The sequence below is a fragment of the Pimephales promelas genome, chromosome 9 (assembly GCF_988280905.1).
Source record: "Pimephales promelas chromosome 9, fPimPro1.hap1.1, whole genome shotgun sequence".
NCBI lineage: Eukaryota > Metazoa > Chordata > Actinopteri > Cypriniformes > Leuciscidae > Pimephales > Pimephales promelas.
Window position 1 is genome coordinate 24,427,476 of NC_142777.1, and position 20,318 is coordinate 24,447,793.

General features: G+C 37.1%; 1 protein-coding gene across 1 annotated transcript; it reads left to right on the forward strand.

Moving 5' to 3' along the window:
- Window positions 1-655: 655 nt before the first annotated feature.
- Window positions 656-19,313, forward strand: glrbb (glycine receptor, beta b). The gene is made up of 10 exons (XM_039664521.2): window positions 656-944; window positions 3,160-3,302; window positions 3,576-3,682; window positions 5,242-5,309; window positions 7,621-7,847; window positions 11,893-11,975; window positions 12,317-12,457; window positions 12,607-12,759; window positions 15,100-15,386; window positions 18,517-19,313. The coding sequence occupies exons 1-10, from the start codon at window positions 942-944 to the stop codon at window positions 18,811-18,813; spliced, it is 1,509 nt and encodes a 502-aa protein (XP_039520455.2). The 5' UTR covers window positions 656-941; the 3' UTR covers window positions 18,814-19,313.
- The last annotated feature ends 1,005 nt before the right edge of the window (window positions 19,314-20,318 follow it).

Below are 20,318 nucleotides of genomic sequence, written 5' to 3' on the forward strand. Positions count from 1 at the left end.
TCTGGTTTAAGCCTAAAATGGCACCATTCATTCATCTACACTCTAAACAATGCTGGGTTGTTTTAACCCAAATTTAGGTAAAACATGGGCAAACCCAAATGTTGGGTTAAAACTGCAAATAAAAATTTTACAGTAGAAAGTGAAAGTTGAAGTTTGAAATTACATTTTTAACCCAACATTTGGGTTTGCCCATATTTTACCCAAATTTGGGTTAAAACAACCCAGCATTGTTTAGAGTGTAGGAACATGTATAGAATAAAGTATTAATCTTTATTATTATGCACAAAAAGTTCTTATTAAGTTTTTTTTTTCTTTATTTGTTTCATCATTGTTTTCAGGCATGCATTTATTCTTTATTGCATTTGGCATTGCATTTTTCTTTCTTGCATTCATTCTTTTTTACATGTATTGTACAAACAATTCATTTTTGCATGCATTCTTTCTGTTCTTTTATATATATATATATTTTCCATTTCAGAGGCACAATTTCAAGCACTCTACAGACAGACCCAATAATGAATACTGCATGTGCTGATCATTTTCGGGGTTATAGGCTACTTGTGCTGAAATGGCAGAGCAAGTGTGATGGCCTTGCATTTCAGTGATGCTGTGTGATTAATTCTGTCCTTGTACAGTGTGCTACTGCGCATGTTGCATGACATGTGCACACACAAGTCTCCATCTTGGCAACCCTGCCTTTACCAATGCAATAGGACAGCTGAAATATATATTCTGCTCAGGATATTAAACTAGAAAAAGATAAGGGGAAAAAAAAAAACAGACGTGAAACGCCGTCGTAATGAATGAAGATCCGCGCTGATTGAGGCAACGACTATCAGAATGCGATTTAGACGGCGACTTGTTTTGAAGGATCTTTGATCGATTGCACTGTCAGCCCTACCGAATCGAATCTGTGGAACAACAACCGTTAATATTTTGAAATGGTGAGTGAAACCACACGTATTATTTTAAAGAAAGCGCGTTTAAAATGTCTATTATGAATGGGGACGCGCTGCGACGCGTCATTCTGTGTTGTAGTCTACTATTTCCCTTCATCATCATCATCATCCCAACCCCCTCGTCGTCATGGAGGATGCTGTTGCTATGTTTTCCCCCTTCCCCATATGCTACCGTAACCTGCTTTATTTTCTATCACGCCTGAATGCAACTTCTTCAACTGCTCAAAGCATCCACAGGTCGTTGTTGTACCTTTACGCATTTGCATGAACATAAAATATAAACACAGTTTGATGTGGTGAGATTTCCAATATAGGTAATCTCTGTCAGGCTAAAATTATGTAATATATGGCGAATTCTAATTGTATTGTACAACTGAAAAATGCTAACCATAACGTATCATGAATTTGTGTTTATATATATGAAGAGTTCAGATGCAAAAGCCTCTAAATGCCATTTGAAATTTTCTTCTTTAATGATGATTTTTATCAAACTTGTATATTTAAGTTCAGTAATTTCACTTAAATAACAATTAATAGGTAATTATCATTGCCATTTAAGTGAAATCACTGAACTTAAATATACAAGCTTGATAAAAATCATCATTAAAGAAGAAAATTTCAAATGGCATTTAGAGGCTTTTGCATCTGAACTCTTCATATATATATATATATATATATATATATATATATATATAGTATTTACTTAATAGGCATATAATCATGGTTTTATTTTTTTATTAGTAATATATTCAATTTGTATTTACTATTATATTATAAATATTGTTATAAAATACATTTATGTTTTATTTGGTTTCATTAAACATAAAAGTACAGCAGGCCTAAATTAATATACTGAACATAATTTTATGTATTTTCCACTTCAGCCTCTAATACATCATTTATAGACCTTAAAAACATCTTTGTTATAGGTCAGAGATCATGATATGAAAAATGTGCATCATGTGAACAGTGAGTTTTTTTAAAGGGTCCTATTGTACTTTTCACTCTTTTAACACACATCCAAAGGAGGGGTGTTTCAAATAAAGGGTCAAGTTTACTTAGATTTAGTCTATCGTGGAAATAAAGCAAAACCATCTCTCCTACCCTTAAATTGTCTTGCATAGTTAAACATTATAATCCACTACTTGAATTTCTATTCTTCATATGTAAACCCGCAGTGTTTGTCTGTGTCTTTCCAAGGAGGAACATTAAACTCAAATTGCCGTGACCGCTGAATCAGTGAAAAGAAAGGGAATGAGAGCGAGAAAGAGATTGAGAGATCTGGAGAGATGTGAAAGAGAAACACAAGCATCTGGTGATAATAATAGTGATGGAATGAGTGAGAGATTGGAGGAGTGTGCGTGAACACTGGCCGGTTTCATTTAAGATGATGATCAATGCACTGGCGTAGAATCAGGCCTCCAAAGGGTGGAGGGTGGAAGAGTCTAGACAGGGGAGTTTTCTGGCAGTGTTCCTCAGAGGGGAATTCCTCATGCTGATTTTTCCAGTTGCTTCCTCTCCTTTACATTTTAGACACTCATCGATGGCTGTGTTTTACAGGAGGATTGCACATGTGTACATTGTCGAATAGATCAGTATTTGGCATATTTCAATACTAGGCATGCATGTGTCTTCGCATTTTAAAATCAGTTTTTTAAATACATCTTAAATTCAGTAATCTTGGTCATTTTCTGTTGATGTACATGTACAGTATGATATGGTTATATATCTGTAAAGCACTGTTTACATGGGGCAAAATTATTCATTTTGATAATAAATTCATTAATTGTCCTATATGATTTGTGGAAACAACGTGCTTTACTGTAGAAACATATTGTCAGACCACCCACTGTGACAGACACCCATAACCATTTTTAAAGCGGTCACAGATACAACAGAACCACATTTCTTGTGCCAACAGACCATCAGTCTCTAAGACAGCCTGTGTGTCCTCTGAGAGAGGACGTTGTTATCCATTGAAAGCCTGGGAATATTAGTGCTCTGCTTATAAAATGTCTTTGAACAAAGACAATATCAGAATATTTTTTTTCTAACAATAAAATAGTGACATAACATGCAAATGCATTGTTCTTGACAATGCCCACTGACAATGATATGCAGTTTAAAAAAAAAAAAAAATCAGCTTAATGTATGTAATATACCGTACGTACTTTTAATGTATGTGTTGTTTCTCTTCCAGGCTAAGTTGAGTTGCTGTAACATGAAGGCTCTAAAGGTGATTTTCTTGTTGCTTATCATCTGTGTCTGGATGGAAGGAGGATTCACCAAAGAAAAATCTGCTAAGAAAGGAAAGAAGAAAGGAAAACAGGTTTATTGTCCTTCGTAAGTGTATTTACATTCAACATTTTCTGGCAAAATGGTGCAATACATTATGTTGACTTTCTGGCTATTCAACAGGGAACTATAGAAACAGCTCATAATGTTGTGTGTGTACTTCACACTGTGGCAAAATTAAGTAATTCACTACTCACTAACCATCAGTCACAATGGTTTTATATAACTATGCATGGTGACTTTTAACATGAGCATGACTTGATATAATTTTGTTGTTGTTAAAGACTGCACCCTAACACTCCTTGTTTCTGGTCCCTTCAGGCAGCTGTCATCAGAGGATCTGGCACGGGTTCCAGCGAACTCCACCAGCAACATCCTTAATAGACTTCTGGTCACCTATGACCCAAGAATACGACCCAACTTCAAAGGTCAGTAGGCTACCCTTGCAGTGCCATGATTTATATATATATATATATATATATATATATTACACGGCTCTGTGGAATACTTGATTCTGATTGATTAATCGTGTCATCCAGCGGTATGTTATTCCTCAATAACAACTGGTAAAACTGATAACAGGCTTATTCCAGCAACAGAGGTCAGCGCTATAAGCTTGCTAGGAAGGTTTTCTTTGTGAAAGTTTTGAAACCCTGTCGGGGTTTATTCTGCAATAACAACCGTCTGAATGTACAATATCCCTTACATATACAGTCACCTGCCACTTTAGGTACACCTGTTCAACTGCTTGTTAACGCAAATAGCTAATCAGCCAATAACATGGAAGCAACTCAATGCATTTAGGCAAGTAGACATGGTCAAGACGATCTGCTGATGTTCAAACTGAGCATCAGAATGGGGAAGAGGGGTGATTCAAGTGACTTTGAATGTAGAATAGCTGTTGGCCAGAAAATATCCAGTGAGCGGCAGTTCTGTGGGCGAAAATGCCTTGCTGGAGAATGGCCAGACTGGTTGGATCTGATAGAAAGGCAACAGTAATTCAAATAGCCATTCGTTACAACCAAGTTTTGCAGAAGAGCATCTCTGAACACACAATATGTTGAACCTGAAGCAGATGCGCTACAGCAGCAGAACAGGAAACTGAGGCTCAACCCTGCGGGCTCACCAATATTGCACACTAGAAAATTGGAACAATGTTGCCTGGTCTGATGAGTCTCGATTTCTGCCGCGACATTCAGGAAGTAGGGTCAGAATTTGGTGTAAACAACATAAAAGCATGGATCCATCTTGCCTTGCATCAACGGTTCAGGCTGCTGCTGGTGGTGTAATGGTGATATTTTGCGATATTATTGCTGCTGACCATGTCCATCCCTTTATGACTACAGGGTATCCATCATCCAATGGCTACTTCCAACTGGACAACATACCATGTCGCAAAGCTCAAATCATTTCAAAATGGTTTCTTGAACATGTACATAGCCTACATTTATGTACAATTATTAAATAACAAATCATGTTTTATTGATGTGTATACATTGTGGCAGATATTTAATTCTAGGTTATGCTACTGTTGGCAGTCGTTCCAGATATAATGAAGCAAGTTGTAAAGAGTGAGAAGCTCTGTAGCCTCCTGCTCTCTGGCATTCAACGTAAACGTTGGCCTTGATGTGGTCTGAGTGTTAAGAGCTCACTGTATGATTCAGTGTTATTAGTCTCTATGGCCAGCCAGCTGCTCTTCATATCTGAGCAAGATGAAAGCTCCTGGCAGTCATTAAAGTCAACATAATCATCTTGGGAATAGGAATAGCAGTGGAGTAGCTGTAGCGTTTTCCTATAATGCCATGCTTTCCATTTAGTACATATAAAGTGCAAACACATGTTTCATGGTATAGTTAAATTTACCCATAATAGTCTGTGAGAAAGTGCACTGCTAAAAATGTTGGAATGACTTTTGGGCGTCTTGTTTTATAGGTGTGTTTGATGTGCTGAGATATCAACTTTGTTTGTTTTTTTCTTTTGTTTTTAGGTATTCCTGTTGAGGATCGTGTGAACATTTTCATCAACAGCTTTGGGTCCATCCAAGAGACCACTATGGTATCACTTTCATTCACATTCCAATACTCAATATAGTGTCACGTCGTGATCCTTCAGAAATCAGTCAAGAAACATTTATTATTATCAATGTTGAAAACAGTTGTGTTGCTTAATATTTTTAACTGTGACACATTTTACAATTTAGCAGGATTCTTTGGTAAATAGAAAGTTTACCGAATAGAAAACAACAGCATTTCTAAAATAGAAATGAGTCAGCCAACCTATCACTTTTGATCAATTTAATTTATCCTTGCTAAATAAAGGTATTCATTTCTTTATTTTTTGAAATCTTGAATGGTAGTGTGTATATATTTATATATTTTCCCCAACATTTGCTGTTTTAAAACAAATATTTGCACTGTAATGTAATGACTAAATCACAATCAGTGCAAGTTCTTTCCTATCACTCAATTTCTTTGTAAAGTTACTTTACAACTTTATAAGTTTATAAGTTAAAAAGTGGAATTTGTCCTATAACTTATTCAACATTTTTGATTAGAAAATGGATTTATGGACTTATCTTGAAAAAGAAATTACTTCACAACTGCTAAAAAAAGTATGTTTTATACTATAGTATGAATGTAATCTGGAGATACTACATTTGCCATGTTGTCCTTATCACATGATCTACCAGCGTCAGTTGTGTTGTATCTTTGAAATGGACTTTGGTCGCTTCACTGCCATTCATGAATGCCTCGTTAGTAAAGTAGTAGTAATAGTGTAGTAAAGTGTCTATCGGATGCACACTTTAGAATCTCTTTACACTTCGGAAAATACTATGTCATATGGTTAGTTTATGCCTATACTCTTTTATGAGGACTGACATACTTCTTTTGTCACTACTATTTGCGATTTTGGATGCAGCCAACCTTTTGAAGTGTTCTAAACAAAACTTTTGACCATATTGAGCCATATAATTTCCTCAGTTTTATTCTGCTGTTTTTGTTTTCTAATTTTTTTAAATGTCATTGCGTTGAAATCAATAATTAGATCAAAACAATATCTCAAACATTTTATACAATATAAATAAATTGTAGTTTCCAAAATCTCAGATTGTCAGGGGAAACTCCTACAAGACAGATGATTGGATTCATGACTGTGTGCTTTATTTTGGGCTTACTGTGTTTACTTAACACTCCACCAGTGGGGAAAAAAATCAGCTCCAGACCCCACAATCTTACGCCTGACTCCTTATGAGCAGTGACACCCATAAACAACCCACCATGCCAGAGTGATCTGACTCAGATCACCTCTACTGAAAATATTTCCCCTGGAAAGACATCAGAGGGCTGTTTTTTCTGCCCAGCACTGCATGGTGTCATAGGTTGAATATAGTTTGCAGTCAGTTCTACAGGAGCGCTGCGTGACACCAGGCATTGAAAAAGCAATCCCACTTTGGTGTTGCATCATTCTGCTGTGGTTAACATTAATATGCACAGGTGGCATAAGACAGGAATACAAAAAGGCTATTCATAACCTCTCCAGAGACCCGACTAGTAAGAAGCATGCCACTTTGCCTACCATAGCTTATGTTGCACTTTATTAACATTTGGACAAGTCCAACAAAACAACACGTGTAAATATGACACAATGCCATCCATGGTGTGTGTAATACATCCTGAAGGTTCCTGGTCAGAGCATGGAACGAAAAACAGGACATACCAAGATGTGAATCATACACGCAAAAACACTTAGGGACCGAAATCACTTGACTCAGTAGTGCAGCTGGAGTGTGGCCATTTTATTTGGCATATCATCTGTCTTCACAGTATCAGCGCTAGCAAAACAAGCTCCACTAAAAAAATGCCACTTCAAAGCTTTTTGCTCACGCAAGCCGGCAAGGAAGCTGGGGCCAATCTGACTTAACGAACCCTGTGTTTTCCCCAGTGTAGGTGCTCACATACAGCATGAGCCCTCATTGCAGCACCCGTTGCATGCCTCTGATGTTTGCGATAGATGGAAATGTAAATAGGAGCAGCTCTGAGCGCCCCAGCTGCGCGACTTCAATACCAACCATTATTGGAGCCTAGATACTTCAGAGACAGGTGTTTTTTAAAACATCACTCAGAGGTCGTGAGAAATGCTGGTTGCCATAGCGTTTCCTAATACACCTGGGCTTCTCTGTCACTCTAAGAACGAATGTGCTGTTTTTGTGTCAAAGTCACGTAACACAAAGACAGGTGTCAGCCCTCCTAACTAGCACCCACCCAGAATCACCACCCAGTTTTCGGTGTCACAAAACACCGAAGTTGTTTTTCAGGTTTAATTCAGTTCAACAGATTTATGAAAACCTTCGGCCTCTATTTTATAGGACTATCGTGTCAACATCTTCTTGAGACAGCGCTGGAATGACCCCAGACTCCGGCTCCCTCAGGACTACAAGTCGGACTCGCTCACCGTTGACCCGACGATGTTCAAATGCCTTTGGAAACCCGATCTTTTCTTTGCCAACGAAAAGAGTGCTAACTTTCATGACGTTACTCAGGAGAACATCCTGCTCTTTATCTTCAGAAACGGAGATGTACTCATCAGCATGAGGTGAAGTTTAATGCTCTCTTCCTGCTAAGCACCCAACCTCTGTCTATATGGATGGTGACAAATGAGGTCTAAATGCCGGTAACACCTACTCACATTATTTACCACAGCAATCTAAACAAAGCAAACACAATAGTTTATCAGATGTCAAGGCCTTATAAAGTGGAACAAATTACCATGCAGTTTAATCGGAAGGTGTTAAAATGAATGTGTCAGCCAGGTTCCTAACTTCATGGAAGATTTTTTTCCGATAAATATATATACAATTATGAGATAAAGTTTAAACTAAGATACAATGTCACATTGTGAGAAATGATGTTACAAAAAAAGTGTGCTTACAGTAGTTTCACTTCAGCACAATCAAATATACTTAAGGCCATGTCCACACTAATACGTTTTCCTTTGAAAACGTATATTTTTCTCTCCGTTTTGGCCTTCCGTCCACACTGAGACGCCGTTTTAAGTCAACAAAAACGTATATTTTGGAAAACGCTCTCCAAAGTGGATAAATTTGAAAACACCGTTTTCGCATTGTAGTGTGGACAGTGAAACCGGAGGTATTTCAAAACGATGACGTAAGTTTAGTCATGTGATCCATGTAGTACCAATAGATATTAATGTTTATCGGTATTGTGCCTGTTATGTGTTATTCATTTTTACACTATTGCTAAAATATGTTACTTTCTATGTTACTTAATATGTACTATTCTTCATAGCACTACAAAGATGACAGATAATGTACTTACATTTGCTGTCCTGCTGCAAAACAGGAGAGCAGTTGCATTTTAGACCAAATATAGGGTGACTGAATGCGACCTGGACGCATCAGTGATGGTGAGATATTTTGCTAAATAAAATTATCCTGTTATTGTGCGATAACATTATTATCTCAGTGAGCATTTGTGAAGTTTCACGCATGCGCAGTAAAGTGAATTTAGAAGTTTCTCATCAACACTGAAACGTTGGAAAACGTCTGAAAACGCTAGTGTGGACGGAGAGCGTTTTTAAACGAAAACCCCGTTTTCAAATGTATCCGGATTAATGTGGACGTAGCCTAAATATATCTTTAGTTGGACCTCAGCATACTTCCAGATAACTAAAGTACATGAAGTACAAAATTAGTTGTTCCAATTTAGACTTTGACTTTATAATTTTAGAATATCAAAAGTACAATTGCAGGGTATTTATATTAAGTATTTGTAGTATACTTATCATAAAATACATGTATTTCAAATGCATTTTGGTATGTTTATTTTTCACTAGGGCATGTTTGAATGACAGGTAACATAGTGACTGAATCCTCCTCTGAGCTCTTCTTAATGCTTTTAATAAACCTCAAGGGACTTAAAGTGATCTGAGAATTGGAGATTCGATCTGTTGACCCTAGAGTTTCACCTCACCACTGACACCTTAATTACAGCTCCTGCTATATGATCCCATGTGAAAGTTCAGTCCTTTAGTAGTGGCGAACACCTCTTGTCATTATCTGTCCAGGGCTTTATCTACAGTTCCTGCTGAGTGAATGAAGCTCTCCGTGTCTTCTAGCAGTCAGTGACTACACCTGCTGTAGATCTGTCCACAGAGTGCTGTGTTTTACAAACTCTTTTTTTTAAACATAGTAAGGTTTATCAGCATGGATAGAAACAAACAGTTATTTATAAAGGTAAACAAGGCTCTGATGCTTTAAACAAATTTGAGTTGTTTCTGTGGTCACCTTGCCAGCCGTGCATTGGACATGGTCCAGTTTAGGGTACAGATAAAATCTAAACACTGGCACAGAGCCATTTCAGTCTGGATGGGAATTTTTTTTAAGAGCATCACGTTTTGTTCTATTATGTCTGAGGCAATGTATTTCCATAGTGTTTTTTCCATGCCACCCGTATCACATCATGAGCTGGGTGGTCTTCTATGAGCCCTTTCTCACTTTTGGCATTGGCCCAGGATGCCTTGCTCTTTCTCTGGGTATGTGTGTGGCAAGGGATTACTGTCTTAATGAGAGTCTTTCAAAAAGAAACACGAGTGTTTATTTCATATTATACCTCCCTGAAACAAATTATGCCTTTACTCGTCCATTGAACTTCAACTTCCTCCCTACATGTACATATGAAGAGTTCAGATGCAAAAGCCTCTAAATGTCATTTGAAATTTTCTTCTAAAATGACCATTTTTATCAAGATTGTATATTTAAGTTCAGTAATTTCACTTAAATGACAATTAATAGGTAATCTTCATTGCCATTTAAGTGAAATTACTGAACTTAAATATACAAGCTTGATAAAAATGATCATTTTAGAAGAAAATTTCAAATGGCACTTAGAGGCTTTTGCATCTGAACTCTTCATATCTATTTTCTCTTTTTCCTCAATGAAACTGACACACCTTATAGCCATCCTTATCACTTTTCTCCCATAACCTCCATTCCAAACATCCACGATACTGGAGGAAAATTATTCAATATTTTTATTTTGGAACGTTCTGATTTTAGGTCATCTTGAAAATAATTTCAGAAATGTCAATGTCAGAATGACACTATACATATGAAAAGGAAACACAGGTAACACAGATAAACGATGTTCAGTGTTGTAGTACTCAAGACTCGGACTTGTCTCGGACTCGGTCTCGAGACCATATTTTAATGGTCTTGGTCTTGTCATGGACTCGTGTCCATTTTCCACTCGAGTTCAATTCAATATATTTTTTCATGATTATTAATGTATGTTAATAAAATATTTCTTTAAATTGATTGACACGCCCAGTGATTGGTGATTTTCTAGTGCGCAACTGCGCATGACAAATTGTAATAAAATTACTTTTAACACCACCTACTATGTGGCCTTTTTACCCTAAACTGATCATATTTTTTAAACTCTAAGTAAATTCAGTAAAATAAAAAAAAGGATTTCTCTAAGTAAATAAAAGTAAATTAGGTAATCAACCCTCACTGGTCTCGGTCTCGACTCGGACTCGACCGTCTCTGGTCTCGGACTCGACTCTCTATGGACTCGACTCTCTCTGGTCTCGGTGTCGACTCGGACTCGAGTGAGGTGGTCTCGACTACAACACTGACGATGTTTATATACATACAGTATATAAACACCAAATTGTATGAAACAAGTACATTTAAAATAATAATCAAACATATGGCATTTCATATACTGTACTATATACAGTATATTTATTTATGTTATGTATTGGACATTGGATACAGCAAGTCTCCTCCCCGAAACTGCTTTTTGCTACTTAATACATAGACATTGAATTTTTTCACAACTGCAGTGTTTATTTTCAAGGGGAATCTTTATTTTGAGTCTTTGTTTGTCCCCCTGTCTTTTCCCATCTGACCCCATCTTACATCTTAACCCTTGTCTGTCTATATCTCTCTTCCTCTCAGATAATTAGTATAACACACCGTAAAGATACATCTTAAACAAAAACAGATCTTATAAGGAAGCAATGATTCTCTCTAACCTCTCCCAAGCCTTTACAAAAATAACTTGGCACAGTGCTTTAGCTGCTTGCTGTGCACTAAAGTGCTGTGTGGCCTTGCTGGTGTAAAAAGTAGCTCTTTGCTGCATCTGAGGCTGTACTTGTCAGATTATGAGAGAAAACCAAAAAGCTTTCATGTGTTAATGGTGTTTTAAATAAACATGCCTTGGTGTGCATGCTGTGCACAAAAAAGGGAACTGCATGAAGAATTTATTCTACTGTTGGGAAAGACATTTTATGTCTGTGGCATCTATGAAATCGGTTACATTTTGATTGACTTTCACGTAGTGCGATCTGGTGATAATGGTCTAAAATAGTCTTTGCAAGGTTGCTGAATATATTTATATAAGTGAACGTTTCAGCATGAAACTTTAAATGCAGTTATTTGAATCTGTTATTTTTCTATTTCACTCATTATTATTTTAGATTACTTCTTATTATGGTTTTGAAATGGAACGTTTAACAATCTCACATCAACAATGTGTATGATGTTTAGGTATACAGTTGGTCAAAAAAAGAAAATGCCTCATTCCAAATCACTACTCTGTCTCTCTTTTTTTAGGTTGTCCGTCACCCTCTCTTGTCCACTGGACTTGACTCTCTTCCCCATGGACACCCAGCGATGCAAAATGCAGCTTGAGAGCTGTATGTGAATATGAATAACATAATTTAGTAGTGTTTAGAAGAAAATAATACATTAAAAAAATCATGCAAATAATTTAGGTGTGGTTAAACAATACAAGGAACAACTGTCTAGCTTATATTTCATTAAAAATGTAATTATATATTTCATTTATAATATTTCATATTTTTAAAGTGTGAAAGTGTTTAAATATTGTTTAAAAAATCATATCTAGTTATCTCATGGACTCAAATGTCTTTGAACATACATTTAAATCTCTGACGTATGAATCTAGCATTACAGGTATTATTGGTTATGTGTAGAGTTATTTTTCATTTTAATGTGTGTGTGTGTGTGTGTGCAGTCGGCTACACCACAGATGACCTGCAGTTCATGTGGCAGTCTGGTGACCCCGTACAGATGGAAGAGATTGCTCTTCCTCAGTTCGATATTAAACAAGAGGACATTGAATATGGCAACTGCACCAAGTTCTACGCAGGGACAGGTAAAAGTTTTCGCTTTTTATGAATGGCACTAAATGTGTGCAGAAATTAGCTCTCTGGTCTAGTTGAAGTAGTAGCCATTAGATGTGATTCCATGATAAATGCACCCTTTTGTCCATTTAAAGCAACCTTTTGAACCGTTGAATGATAGGTTACTACACGTGTGTGGAGGTGATTTTTACTCTGAGAAGGCAGGTGGGCTTCTACATGATGGGTGTGTACGCTCCCACCCTGCTTATCGTCGTCCTTTCCTGGCTCTCCTTTTGGATCAACCCTGACGCCAGCGCTGCCCGTGTGCCTCTGGGTACTTTTTCCAATCATCGGTCCTGCCACAAACATCAGCACCTCATCTCATGTCTCTGTCGAGTCCTGTACCCCCGTCCTTTTTCATTCCACGGTTTCACCAATATCATCCACCAATGAATCTTTTCAATGCCTCTGATTTCACATCAGTACTGGAGGTTTAGGGTGATAGTTTTTTCATGCCTTACAGCACTATAGCTTCTTTTCATCAATTGCTTACCTAAAGGCATCTCCAAGGAAATGTAATGCATGTCCAGGATATTTCCATCCGCCTCAGCTGTAGCCCACAGGGGTTATTTCGCTATTGGACCCGCAGAGTTCACTGAGAGAAGATTATCCAAGATGCGATGAAGATTACGCAAGATGCCGTGAAATTGGACAATTTCTTGTGTTTTCCAATTATAGCCTGATAATGCTGATAACTGCATGTATTGTTTTCACGGAACATGCTTATTCCTTGTTCTAGTTCTGTTTCATGGGTGGAACTTACAAAATTCGATTCCATTGGTCATGCCAGTAACACCACCATTCTGTCCACATTGTTGTCCTTGTCACAGTATAACGTGATTACATCAAGTGTCATCTAAAAAAAAACACTGTCCATGGTCTCAAACCCATACCATTTCAGGTCAGTCATTTAATGCAGTTTTTGAGTGTTTGGTTTGTATGTGTGTCATTTTAATTATACACAGGCCTAGATGGAATCTACAGATATTTTTTTTTGTAGATTTTGTGGGGAAATCTGCAGAATGAATTTAAATATTAAATTCTTTCCCCGCCATTGACAGAATTTCCCGGCAATCTGTTTTCAATGTTTTACGTTATATCCAGATCCATAAACAAGCGAAGAAGAAGCAGACAAGGTAATGCATAGATATCCATAATAAAGGCTAGATGTCTTGTCCGCGCTGCTGGCCAATGGATGTCAATGTCCGCACTGACGGCCATCTTGTCACAGGCAGTTTGCTCACTTGTAACATTGTGTTTTAATGGTGCATGTTCTTTTTACATAACCATAACTTGCTCAATTTTCTACCGATTTTCAAACGGTTTGGATTGTTATAAACGTCAGAGATGTAGTTATGACAGTGCACACTTATGAATAATAAGTGTATCAATAAATAATCGTCCAGAATAATAGCCACATTAATGACGTTGGTAAGAAACCAAACCGTTTGTAAATCTGTCAAGATTTCAATGAGATAAGAGTATTTGTGATCGTGCTGATAACTCACCTTACATCAGGAACCACAGAGCCAGAAAGCTTGCCTGTGACAAGATGGGCGCCGGCGATGACGATAGAGACACCGCCATAAGACATCTAGCCTTTATTATGGATATCTATGAGGTAATGACTGTGAAGATTTGGGGGTGTTGATCGGCTCGATCGTATTCGTCTATTTTGACCATTGTTCTAAATCCGATCTGGACAAGTCTTATACAAAAATGGGATTTTCTCAGATTTTTGTGTTTAAAACGTTGCTTTTTTATGAAACTTATCAACATTCAAGTGTAAATTATAAAATAATGCATGAAGCGAGGATATCTGTTTTGTTTTTGTTTTGTTTTTTAAAGCAAAAGGCTCTGTTATTTCTTTTGATAATTTTCTTACCAAAAATATTCTTGGGGCCACATTTTTGTGAAAATGCTGACAACTTAAAAAAAAAAAAAAAACTGCTGGGGAAAGAGTTAAAGGGTAAGTTCACCCAAAAATGAAAATTCGGTCAATAAATACTCACCCTCAAGTTGGTCCAACCCCGTAAGACTTTACGTCTTACCTATTACTTTACGTCTTACCTATTACTTTACGTCTTACCCCGTAAGACTTTACGTCTTACCTATAATAACCTATTATTAAATAAAATTCAAATGTGTAGTAAACAAACACATTAGGGACAGGGATGTGTTTCTGTGTGATTCCATGTAAGCCTGCTCATAAAATCAAATATTTTGAAATAAATAAATGTAATTCTCTAAGCAGCATTGCATTGGTATTGGTATACCATCCATTCACAATTTTGGGGTCAGTAATATTTTCTATTTTCGCCAAAGATGCATTAAGTTGATCAAAAGGGACAATAACGACATTTAATGTTTCAAACAAATGGTGTATTTTTGAAATTTCTATTCATTAAAGAATATGCACCATGGTTTCCACTAAAAATATTAAGCAACTCAGCTGTTTTCACAACATAACGATTTTTACTGTATTTTTGATTTAATAATGCAGCCTTGGCGAGCTTAAGAGACTTCTTTCAAAAACATCCGACACTTCAGATCAATGTGTGAGCTCATCTCTTCTCAGCTCATTTGATCTAATGAACCCTCTCTTTGTCTGCAGGGATACTGTCAGTGCTCTCGCTCTCTTCTGAGTGCACGTCTTTGGCCTCTGAACTGCCCAAAGTCTCCTATGTAAAAGCGATTGACATCTGGCTGATTGCCTGCCTGCTCTTTGGCTTTGCCTCTCTGGTCGAATATGCTGTGGTTCAGGTGATGCTTAACAGCCCTAAACGACTGGAGGCGGAGAGAGCAAAGATTGCCAGCAAAGAGAAAGCAGAGGGAAAGACCCCTGCCAAGAACACTATCAATGGCCTGGGAAGCACCCCTATACACGTCAGTACGCTACAGGTCAGAAACAACCCACTGACTCTATTTAAACAGAATGATTATGAAAAGCACCACTGGTAGTGATAACAACTATGATAACACGGTAGTTTTTGGACACGGCAATATCACCTCTTTGAACATCGCATTTATACATTTAAAAATACTTAACATATAATTATATAATTATATTTAATATAATATACTACTGTTCAAAAGATTAAATTAGTTAATAGTTATATTCAGAACTTCTGTGACAAAAGTCACAGTATAATGTGACTATTTCAAATAAATGCTGTTTTTTTTTTTACTTTCTGTCCATTAAAAAATCCAGCATTAGAGTTTCCACAAAAATATTAGGCAGCACAACCGTTTTCAACTTTGATAAAATTAAGAAATGATTATTGAGCACCAAATCAGCATATTAGAATGATTTCTGAAGGATCATGTGACACTGAAGACTGTAATGATGCTGAAAATTCTGTTTTGCCATCTCAGAAATAAAATAAATTTTAAAATATATACAAACAGAAAACAGTTATTAGAAATTGTAATATTATTATTATTATTATTTTTTAAATCAAATAAATGCAGTCTTGGTGAAAATAAAATACTAATTACTAAAAAAAAAACAAAAAAAAACAACAACCTTAACATATCTTACTGACCCAGCACCCAGGAACTTTTGAACAGTAGTGTAAATATTTTAACATTAATATACAATTAAATATACTAGTTATAGTAATTTATTGAAAATATAATATTCTGTTAATGAATTATTATTTATTTTATTTACTATATTTTGAAATACAAACGTGACGCATCTGTATTCCTTCTAAGTATGTTTTATTCCATGACAGCATACAATAGAGACACGTTAAGCAGCACATGGGGACACATTATATTTAAACGGCCAATTTTGCCTGTACAAAGAGATCATTGTTTAAATTCTGTTTTTATTGTGTTCAGTTGCATTGCTGTCCCTGTAGTTATATAATCTGAAATCATGCACTGCTAATGTCAGGTCTGCATGCAAAAGTGGTGGGATAATCACAGTACTTCATGTTCTTCAGAAAACAGACAGCTTTATAGCAACAATTGTAAGAGGAGCTTGAAGGCAATGGTTGCCTGACAGACAGGAGAAATAGGCTGAATAATGTGGTTTGTTGAAGTCTATTATAAGCTTTAAATTGGCCCCAGAGGGAGGCTTAAGGATGCAGCGTGTTTGCAACCACTGTCACACATTTACTCCCAGACTTCAACTTGACAGCAGAAGAACATCTGACCCGAAATTAACCCACATGCTCTTTGCACAACCCCTGAAAGTTACCGACCTCCAAGAAAACCTCATTCATTGCCCTGAATTAGAGCTTTTAAGGTTTGTTTTCTGCCACGGATTCTCCAGCCACGTAATGGCTGTTCAGACATGCTGATAGCTTTTGAGCAGACAATATTTATTAGAAGGAAATGAAAGCTCCAATACTGCGTTTGACAGACAGTTTCCTAAATCTCTGCACTAGAAAATACATCAAGCTGTTTGAGGATTTAAGTGTTGTGTGCCCAGTGGGAAGTACGGTCCAGCACTGCATGCCTTCTGCCCCTTTCCACACATCCAGAACTAATACAACAGACAAGTTGGCATTAGACCATCAGACATCACTCCAGACATCCCTCTGCTCTGTTAGTCAGAGGGAGAGAGAGAGAGAATCAGACGGTGCAATGTCACATCAGTTCTTAATGCTTGTCTTGTTCTGTTCTATTTTAATGCAAGGTAGGTGTTTCTACTCTCCACTTCTTTTCTTCTCCTGTTGTTCCTGTGTGGGAGGGCAACGCTACACTGCCTCTGCCCTGTTAGGGCTTTAGGAAGAGACCTAAATAATTGCCTGTCCTCAAACTCTCCCTCTCCCAGCACCTCGGAGTGTAAAGAGAAAGGAAAATGCCACAAGAAAGAGATAGAGAGTGTATGTGTCTCTACAGGAGGGACACAATTCTGTGGGAAACATTTAATCAGATTTGGTTTGAGTTGTCCATGTCTGATGCCTGAATGAGTATCATAATGCATAAATGATCCGCCTGCCAGCTATCATTTGTTCATTTCCTAATTATACAAATTAAAATACCTAAGTGTAAAATTAAAGGGATAGTTCAGTCTAAAATGCCATTATCAATAGGACTCATGTCGTTCCGAACCAATATAACTTTCTTTCTTTCTTTCTTTCTTTCTTTCTTTCTTTCTTTCTTTCTTTCTTTCTTTCTTTCTTTCTTTCTTTCTTTCTTTCTTTCTTTCTTTCTTTCTTTCTTTCTTTCTTTCTTTCTTTCTTTCTTTCTTTCTTTCTTTCTTTCTTTCTTTAAAATGATGTAGGTTTAAAGTGCCTCTATCATGCAGTGTACAATATAGCTGTTTGTGAATGTAAAAGGTCGAGAAGACACTGTTTTTAGCTCTGAAAATCCACTTTACAGAGATGGTCCTCACTGCAAAACATGAAATCCAGGGTATGTATACCTAACATATATCCATGTTACATATACCTAAACCCACCCATCTCCGCCCCCTGATCCCTAACCCCACCCCTAATCCTACCCATCTCCACCCCTTAGATCTGAATCCAACTCTGCCCCCTGGATTTCGTGTACTGCAATGAGGTGCTACTGACTTTACATGCACTTCAAAAGGATCAGGACTCGCGCTCGAATTGATATGGAAACACAGACGCCATGATTACTGTTCATATCACTGTGTGTATACAAGCACTGAGGAAGCCTCCAGAGCTGAAATTCAGTTATGGTAATTGCTGTTTCATTTCCCACACGCACTGTAAGTGGTAGACTTATCACAACAGACTGGGCCGTCTGAACAAACTGTGTGGGTGGCAAGTTGTGTTGATGGTTTGTTGGTTACCATCTGCTTTCATTGTATAGAAGAGAGCAGCTTGGACATTCTTCTAGATAACTCCTTTTGTCTTTCATTGAAGAAAGTAAGTCATACAGGTTTGGAACAACATGAGGGTTAGGCAATGAATGGAAATGGGAACAGAATTTCATAGGGTGAACTATCCTTTTACTGTTTCAGGACAAATCATACCAGATGTTGGTGGGATCTGACATGTCTCTTTATTCATCTTTTTCTCACTCTCTCCCTCTTTATCTCTCTCAGGTGACAGAGACAAGGTGCAAAAAGGTATGCACCTCCAAGTCAGATTTGCGCTCCAATGACTTCAGCATCGTAGGCTCTCTGCCACGGGACTTTGAACTCTCAAACTTTGACTGCTACGGCAAGCCCATCGAAGTCGGCGCTGCTTTGGGTAAATCGCAAGCCAAAAACAACAAGAAGGCGCCACCTCCTAAACCTGTCATCCCCTCGGCAGCTAAGCGTGTAGATCTATATGCCCGTGCGATCTTCCCTTTCACCTTCCTATTCTTTAATGTTATTTACTGGTCTGTGTATTTGTGATTGTGTAAACCTGCTTTTGTTAAAGTTTTTTTTTTTCTCTCTTTCGTATCGTCTCAGTCCATATAATTTTTTACCTCAGATATCAAATGAAGCAGTTATGCCAATGGTGTGCAGAGTGAATCTTTGGGAAGAAACAGTATTGCTAAACAGAAGCAATATTTTCTAATAAAAAAGAGCGAAGGAATTGCTTGAAACATGTTTGATTTTCACACTATATTTAATTTATGCACAAAAAGAGAGAAATTATTGTCTTGCATGTGAAAAATATATGGATATTAATATATTTAAAACATTTAATATTATTTTTAACCTATAGATTTATCAGCTGTTAAGATGATGCCGAGACATTTGTACTGAAAAACACTGCCCTAAGAACTGTCTTTTGATGATGTTCCTATTACAAGCATTCCAGAAATAACAAGCACATGTATAAAAAACAAAAACAACACCACCTGTGCTTGTGAATCATCCATCAATAAACGGCCCAGTGGTTCAGCTGACCTATGACTCTTTTTCCTGCTAATTCCTCTCTCAAGCTCATCGTATCTTGAAAATTCAACTTAAAGTATATATATATATATATATTTTTTTTTTTTCCAAGAATGTACCTAAATGAAACCCTTAAAAGACAGTCCTCTGCAAGTAAATATTGTTGAAAGTGAAGGGATTGAAAAAGCTACTGTGCTAACTTTAGGAACCCAGACAGCAAACTGACATTGAATCAACGTGGAAACGACGTCTCCCATGACATTGAAACAACGTTGATTTTGCTCATCGAATTAACGTTGAACTAACGTCAGACGCGGCATTCTTCAAAGCTAAATGAAAATCGAAAATTGGTTTGCTTTCATAACGTTGAAACAACGCGTTGATTTCAAGTTGATTTTCCGTTAGTTTTGAAAGCAGTTTGAACATGTTTAATTGAACAAACCCTTATAATAATGCCAATAGTGTCTCAAAAAAGAATAAAAAACCTGCATGAACGTTTTATCTTTTATATCGAAATGAATACACGATTCAGTCAACATTAGTGTCAGATAAAATAGAAGTGGTATTTAATTTTTTTCACAGTGTTGCGGCAATAAATGGTTAATTTACCCGAAAACAAAAGTTCCTGTTGATCTGATACTGACCAAAAATGTGCTTGAGACTGAAGACACAATAGGCCACACAGCTTTCTGAATATCATGGTTTGGCCTGTTCCTGCACCCAACCCAAGAACCCAAGAACCAGCATTCATTACGCTGTGAAATATGCTGGCAGATTGACCTACGGGTGTCTTTGCACTAGTGGAATATGAAATCTGTCTGGAATGTAATGAAGCGTGGTAAATGGAGAATGCCCTACCCCTCCCTGCCACATTCACACAACAAAAAGGCCATGCCAATAAATCTAAGAGAAACCTGGAGTTGTTTATTTAAAAAGGGAAGGGCAACTGGAAGGAAAATTGTCTTAACCCCCCCATATTATCTTTGTGGTGGTATACACAGAGTTGCAGAGCATGT

Coding starts and splice junctions, on each gene's coding strand:
- glrbb (XM_039664521.2), top strand. Junction 5,310..7,620: donor CCATCCAAGAGACCACTATG/GTATCACTTTCA, acceptor TCTATTTTATAG/GACTATCGTGTCAACATCTT. Junction 12,760..15,099: donor CGCTGCCCGTGTGCCTCTGG/GTACTTTTTCCA, acceptor CTTTGTCTGCAG/GGATACTGTCAGTGCTCTCG.